Source organism: Hordeum vulgare, chromosome 3H (genome assembly GCF_904849725.1).
Source record: "Hordeum vulgare subsp. vulgare chromosome 3H, MorexV3_pseudomolecules_assembly, whole genome shotgun sequence".
NCBI classification, from domain to species: domain Eukaryota; kingdom Viridiplantae; phylum Streptophyta; class Magnoliopsida; order Poales; family Poaceae; genus Hordeum; species Hordeum vulgare.
The window spans coordinates 459321299-459328718 of record NC_058520.1 but is presented as its reverse complement, the minus strand read 5'-3'; the positions used below and the strand labels follow the sequence as shown (position 1 = coordinate 459328718).

Below are 7420 nucleotides of genomic sequence, written 5' to 3'. Positions count from 1 at the left end.
CAGCATAACTTGACATGTGACAAAATGGAAATGATAGATATCTACCATCCATCTTGAGGGGAGTGTTGAAGGCCCAAGCCCATCAAGCTTTATCACTTAGGGCCCAAGCCCTCGTATGGGTGCTGACCTAGAAGGGGGCATCTAGTCCTCCCACTCACATAAGAGCCACGACAAAGCTATGGACAGGGTGAGCCCGCGAATCAAAACAATCTAAAAATAACTAGATTTTCTTTCAGTGTATGGCTAGGACATCAAAACGGATCTCCATTATTTTTCCTGTATTCAGAGAAGAGTAGAAATGCTAGCCAATATAGCTAATTTCACTTTCAAATGGGAATGGGGAGGCAGCGTGGGGGTACAGAGGATACAGGAGAAGGTGGCATCTGAGGAGAATATATACAGTACATGAGGGATTTAGAAGCAAGCATGCTTCCCTCCTACAGGAAGCATCATAACTTCTTGACACAGTATCACAGTTCACACACCAGGATCGTCATCATCAAAAGATTACGCGGTCGCAGCTGCAGCTTCCTCCGCCACCTCCTGCTGCAGAGTGCAGATCAGGTTGCGATCCCCGTACACGTTGTCCACACGACCTGACAAGAGCACAAGAGAAATTATTAGTTTGTACGTCAAACAACAAAATGTAAGCTATGTGAAGGTCTTGGAACTATCAGTACATGTTGTTGGCCAGAACTTGGCACCACGAAGCCACGCCGCGGGGAATGCAGCATACTCCCTGGAGTATGGCTTAGTCCATGCATCACCCATCAGGATTTGGGGTGGGTGAGGAGCACCCTGCGTAACAAAACAGGCAAAAGAAATTAACTTCTCTGTTCATGTGCATTGAGTTGCATGCATCAGACAGTTCAGCCAAAAGCTCAAACTGTTAGGAAAATGTTTGTGATTTGTTATGGAAACCATTCGGAGTAGATTACCTTCAGGACATTGTTGTGCGCATCTGCTTTTCCATTTTCTACCTGTGCAATTTCCTCTCTGATGGAGATAAGGGCATCACAGAACCTGTCTAGTTCAGCCTGCCAGATAAATGATGTGGCAGTAAGCTAATGCAAAAGCCAACGGTTGGTGCAATGACAAGCACTCGATTGAATTAGACATGCCTACCTTGCTTTCACTTTCAGTAGGTTCAATCATAAGTGTGCCTGGAACAGGCCACGACATGGTTGGTCCATGGAATCCATAGTCCATCAAGCGCTTCGCCACATCCTCGGGCTCAATACCGGCAGTTGCCTGTCAAAAATTCCAAGATCCAGTCAGAGAATTGATATGGAAAAAAACGAGGCACAAAGTGCTCACATGGTTCGGACAAGTACCTTGAATCCTCTTAAATCAATAATGAACTCATGGGCAACAGTTCCATTGACTCCACGGAAAAGAACTGGGTAGTGTTTCTGCAAAATGCGTTACAAATTAGAAAACTAGTTCAATAATAAATATATTTTAGTAAAGGCCATGTAATGTGTGACCATGAGTAACATCAAGTACCTCCAGACGCTTTGCCATGTAGTTCGCGTTCAGGATCGCAATCTTTGAGGCTTCAGTTAGTCCTTGAGAGCCCATCATGGCTATGTAGGTGTACGAAATTGGAAGAATCAAAGCAGATCCCCATGGAGCAGCAGAAATGGAACCAAGAGGGTCGGTTTTCTCAGGGAGAGGGAAGCCACCAGTGGGGATCTAATGAATTGCCAAATTAGTTTGATAATGTAGCTGCATTTTCTTTTAAGAAACGAAAAAAGTCAAGCAAAAGAAATTAAGATTCATTCTTTTGGTTATAGTACTCAACATTAAAGACATGGCTCCAGTAGTTAACACATCATCACCAAACACTTTTTTAATAATTTAGTCGTGCAAAAGGAAAGAATACAAAGAGACGACACACTACCAAATATCAAGCTCATATGTTTTTTCAAATTAACTATTGGACATTGGGTGCTATTTTATTAGGAGTGAGATCTGAGTAATATGATTTTATTTGCAGTGATAACATTAAAAAATAGGATACCTACCACTGGATGAGATGGCAAAAATGGTGCCAAGTGCTTCTTAACACCAATAGGACCCATGCCAGGACCACCTCCACCATGTGGAATGCAAAATGTCTTGTGAAGGTTAAGATGGCAAACATCTGCTCCAATAAAACCAGGGCTTGTCAACCCAACCTGTAAAAACACAAAATTTGTAAGTTAAAGAGAATCATTTGTCTCTGTAGGATACTTAGTTTGAGATATCTGAAAATGACCAGATCACAATACCTCAATTATGTTAAGATTTTCAGTTAAAAAAGTTTAGGTTCAGGTGAACTTGAAGACATATTTCTTACAGAAAACATAGCTTAGCACCGATAAACCGGATAAGTACAAACAATTACCATTTTTTAACATAACAAATAAGAAGTAGATAAAAGAAACTAATAGAAATATGTAGTTTGCAGTTTCTCAGAATAAACTTCATTATATTGGCAAGATATATAAGTTGGTGGGCCAAGATACATTATTACTAGTATAAAACATTTGAAGGGGGTAATTGCAGAAGGAACAAGTAGACAGAGTGGCACAACCAAGTGCAGTGACCTCACCTGAGCGTTCATGTTAGCTCCATCCATATAGACCTGACCGCCGTTATCATGAATAATCCTGCAAATCTCATCAATGCCTTCTTCGTAGACTCCATGGGTTGAAGGATAGGTAACCTGAAGAACAAAGAAATCACACAATATTCTGTTATTCTTGGCACAAAATGATACAAACATTTCTTCAATGAACTTTCATCCTCGGCGAACTCAACATTTTCCATGGTTCCAAGTAAGTTACTCTTAATCACTTGCTTGAAAGAAGAAGTTACTCTTATTCATCAACCATATGTAGCTTCAATATATGATGATATGAAATAAGGTATTTGGACATATTCTTCCATTATATATCAATTAATTCAAATAGCTTCATGTAAAAGGTTATATGAAGCAGTTGTCTGATTTCCATTTTAACATACACTCACCAATTTCCCACACAATTTGTGTGGCTCGATACTATAACATGCTTCCATCAAATTATTTATTCCACACCACTACAATCTGAACACACGAAAAGAAGCAGTGTAGATTTTTTCTCTTTTTCTTCTGATTAATCTAGTAATTTCTAGCCATGGATAGTAAATATTTTAGTTATATAATGTAGATCAGAAGCTGCAAGAAAATAAGACAGTGAAAGTCTCCTAATTGCTCCATCACACTTGATATAGTGATAGCTACTCCCTCTGTACCTAAGTAATTGTAGTTGGGGAGAACTACTTAGGTACAGAGGGAGTATAATATAGATTCAGAATGGTAGCTCAAAATTTAATAATCAACAACTGAGCTGAAAGAGTTCACACTGAGGTCGCAATTCGTCATAAACTCTCAAATTGACAGAGCGTAGAATTAGAAATAGTACCATCAGAGCAGACAGGTTGTCCTTGTTTGCTTCAGCAGCTTTCCTCAACTCCTCAATGTTAATGTTACCTTTGGCATCAGTTCCAACAGCAACAATCTTCATTCCACACATAGCAGCACTTGCAGGGTTTGTACCGTGCGCAGAGACGGGAATGATGCAGACATTTCGGTGGTGGTCTCCTCTTGCCTGCATTTTTTGCACATGGTTCATAAACAAAGAGTGCGAAACAAAGCAACAGAACTAGCGCAGCGTATTTGTCATGGCATACCTTGTGGTATGCCCGAATAACCATCAGTCCAGCATACTCTCCTGAAGCACCAGCATTCGGTTGCAAAGAAAACGAATCAAAACCAGTGATGGTGTTCAGCAGATCACCCAGGTTGTCAAACATTTCCTTCATTAAAAAAAACAAGTCAATTCGGAACATTGGTTCATTTTTTTTTTCATTAGAAACTAAATAAATACAAAATGGTCCATACATGATAGCCTGCAGCTTGATCAATAGGGGCAAATGGGTGCATGTTGGCGAACTTGGGATCGGTGACGGGCATCATCTCGACGGTAGCATTTAGTTTCATGGTGCAAGAACCAAGAGGGATCATACTGTGGCACAGTGAGAGATCCTTGGATTGCAACTTGTGCAGGTAACGGAGGAGCTCGTGCTCTGTGTGGTACCTGCAAGGCCACGGCATATCTTCAGTTAGTTTCATAACATTCAGACAAATTAGTGAAGTTTGTGCTCTGTGCACAATGTTTTTGTTTGGAAATAAATAAAAAATATTATTGACGCAAAAGATGCAAACTTTTGACAATAAACGTACATGCTAAAGATTGGGTGGGTCAAGTAGGGGCTGTCGCGCACAAGGCTAGGAGGAATTGAGCTTGAGACCTCAGGCGCAATGGATTCAGCTGTGAAGCCCACCTGAAAGCGTTGTTGCCAGAACATCATTTAAATTTGCGACATAATTTGACATGAAGCACGCGGAATTATGCAGTTGGTTGGTGACTACTTACTGGCTTGCCACCAGAGAAAACCTTGAACAGCTTGTCAACATCCTCCAAGGTGGTGGTCTCATCAAAGGCAACGGTGATCTACAATATCACAACTCGAAATTAATGCTCGAAACTCAGAACTAATTCGGTTGGAGTGGAACACAACAGAAATCAGCTGAAAACGAACCGTGTTTGCGTCGACAACGCGAAGGTTCATCTCGTTTTTGCGGGCCTCCTCAGCAATGGCATTAGCATCGGCGCAAGTGATCTTGACCGTGTCAAAGTAGGGCAGCTCCTGCACTGTCACTGTCCCGAGCTTCTTCAAACCATGGGCGAAAGTACCAGCCAGTCCATGGACACGGTCGGCGATCGCCTTCAGGCCAGCCGGACCATGGTAGACGGCATACATCGCCGCCATGTTGGCGAGCAACGCCTATAAAGTGACAAAAGGTATCTAATGAATCACTAATTTATGATAATATGCTCGGCCACTAACCCACCCACCCGTATCAGGTAGCACGAACTCTTAGCTATTGTGCTGTCACTATCAGGAAAATTGGTGAGTGGGTGGGGGTGCTCGCGTACCTGCGCGGTGCAGATGTTGCTGGTGGCCTTGTCTCGCCGGATGTGCTGCTCCCTGGTCTGCATCGCCATGCGGAGCGCGGGCTTGCCGCTGGAGTCGACGCTCACACCGATGATGCGGCCGGGCATCAGCCTCTTGTACTCCTGGGAGGTGGCGAGGAAGGCAGCGTGCGGGCCGCCGTACCCCATGGGCACGCCGAAGCGTTGCGCGGAGCCCACGGCGATGTCGGCGCCAATCTCGCCCGGCGGGCGCAGCGTGGTGAGCGCGAGCAGGTCAGTGGCCATCACCACCTTGACGCCGTGCGCGTGCGCGTCCTTGACGAACTCGGCGTAGTCCAACACCTCCCCCTCGGTGCCGGGGTACTGCACGAGCACGCCGCAGACGTCGCCGCTGCTGTAGTCGAAGTCCTTGGCGGCGGAGACGACGACGTTGATGTCGAAGCCGGTGGCACGCGTCTTGCAGATGTCGATGGTCTGCGGGTGGCAGTTGGAGGCGATGAGGAAGGTCTTCTTCTTGGACTTGACGATGCCGAGGCACATGGCCATTGCCTCGGCGGCGGCGGTGGCCTCGTCGAGCAGCGAGGCGTTGGACATGGGCAGGCCGGTGAGGTCGGCGACCATGGTCTGGTAGTTGAGCAGCGACTCGAGGCGGCCCTGGGCGATCTCCGCCTGGTAAGGCGTGTATTGCGTGTACCACGCGGGGTTCTCCATGAGGTTGCGCAGTATGACGGCGGGGATGTGGGTGTTGTAGTAGCCCATCCCGATGAAGGACTTGTAGGTCTTGTTCATGGAGGCGAGGTGCGCCATGTGGTCGAGCATCTGCGACTCGGTGAAGCCTGCGTCGAACTTGCCGGTGAACTGCATGGGCGGCGCGCGGATTGCGGCCGGGACGGTGGCGTCGATGAGCGCGTCGAGGGTGTTGAAGCCGCACTCGGACGCCATAACGGCCTGCTCGGCGGGGGTGGCCGAGTTGTGCCGCCGCGGGAAGGTGTCGCTGGGCTGCAGCGCCGACACGGAGACGGGCCGGCCGGGCGTGTACTGGTGCGCCGGGCGCGCGCGGGGGCGCGACCCGGCCGCCGCCGGCCTGGGCGCCAGGGTGGAGACGCCGCGGGACGGGGACGGGGACGTGGCGGACGAGGAGGCCGCGAGCAGGCGGCGCAGCAGCGCGCGGCTGGCGAGGCGGCGTGCGCGCTCCATTGGGCTGGGGGGGTGGATGCGGAGACGCACGCGCGCGGCGGCAGGGATGGATGGGGTGGGGGTGGGAGGTGGGTGGCCTCCGCTCCTGGCGAGAAGAGCGGGTGTGGCTGGGTTAGGGAGTGTGATTTGGTTTGGTTGGCCAATATATATCGGCGCGTTCGGTTGTGCTCAGCTGGGGTGGGGTGGGAGTGAGGTGGAGAGCACGGCGCGAGACGGAGGTTTCAGGGTGACGTGGGCGCTGACAGTGGTGATCGGCAACGGGCGGCGGGGAGGAGGATGGCGTTTGGATGGACGAGGGGCCGAGCAGCGGCCGGTATAAGAGGCCCAGCCACAGAAACCGGCAAGTAGAGTGGGAACGGGCGACGGGGGGAGGTATCGATCGGGAGGAAGACGATGGGTCGATCGGGCGGGAGAGATGAGAGAGACGACGCGCGTCCCAACTCCGGCGCTGCAAGCTGCCTGGACCTTATCGCTTTCCTCCGCCCCAATCTCCCCTCCCGCCGCAGAAAATTCTGTGGAGACCGCTGCCCGCTGGGCCGTAATTTTTGCGGCGTCTGTTACACCCGGTGGCATGGCATGGCGTGGTGCCGAGCGGGGAGCTGCCGAATCGGTGCGGCGCTGGCGAGCGCGACGCCACGGCCGACGGATGCATGCTGGATCCAGTCCAGGAAGTGGTAACACGTGGGGATGGCGTGGGGCTCCATTGGCCGGGGTAGGAGAACCAGGGAAGGTCGAACTGCATTGGCTGGGGATGGTCCGCGCGTCAGTGACCGGCGTGGGTTTGGTATGCGTCCAAGCGGAGCAGACCCGGATGATGGTTGGGATCACCTACCGCGAAAGAATCTCTGGGTACCCGTGAGGGTGGGAGGCCGGATGTCGTTGTTCCACCAACCACCTATAGTCTGCTAACATATTTTAGAAAGCTTTTCATCTTCCGTTCAAGTTATTTTTTAGTTGTCTGGTTGAAGTACCATTTGATTGGCAGGGCTGGCTAGAAATAATTATACCGTTGATATTGTTTAGTGAAAAAATTCAGTAGTTGCTACAAGTACTAATTTTCTTCAACTATAATTATTTAGGTACATAGGAAGTACTGTATAATTTGATGTTATAGTTGCTACCGGTAGAAGTCGAAAATACAAATCTCACACGCTCTACGATGAGATTGAGGTTGTCCAACCTTTGGCAGTCGGAAATGA

General features: G+C 48.7%; 1 protein-coding gene across 1 annotated transcript; it reads right to left on the bottom strand.

Moving 5' to 3' along the window:
• Nucleotides 1-211: 211 nt before the first annotated feature.
• On the bottom strand, nucleotides 212-6331 carry LOC123444252 (glycine dehydrogenase (decarboxylating) 1, mitochondrial-like). The gene is made up of 15 exons (XM_045120916.1): nucleotides 5028-6331; nucleotides 4630-4875; nucleotides 4464-4541; nucleotides 4271-4371; nucleotides 3929-4124; nucleotides 3718-3843; nucleotides 3450-3635; nucleotides 2597-2710; nucleotides 2028-2180; nucleotides 1507-1695; nucleotides 1335-1412; nucleotides 1126-1251; nucleotides 939-1037; nucleotides 681-798; nucleotides 212-596 (listed from the first exon to the last, which is right to left on the bottom strand). Exons 1-15 carry the CDS (start codon nucleotides 6219-6221, stop codon nucleotides 508-510), a joined length of 3093 nt encoding a protein of 1030 aa, XP_044976851.1. The 5' UTR covers nucleotides 6222-6331; the 3' UTR covers nucleotides 212-507.
• Between the last annotated feature and the right edge of the window lie 1089 nt (nucleotides 6332-7420).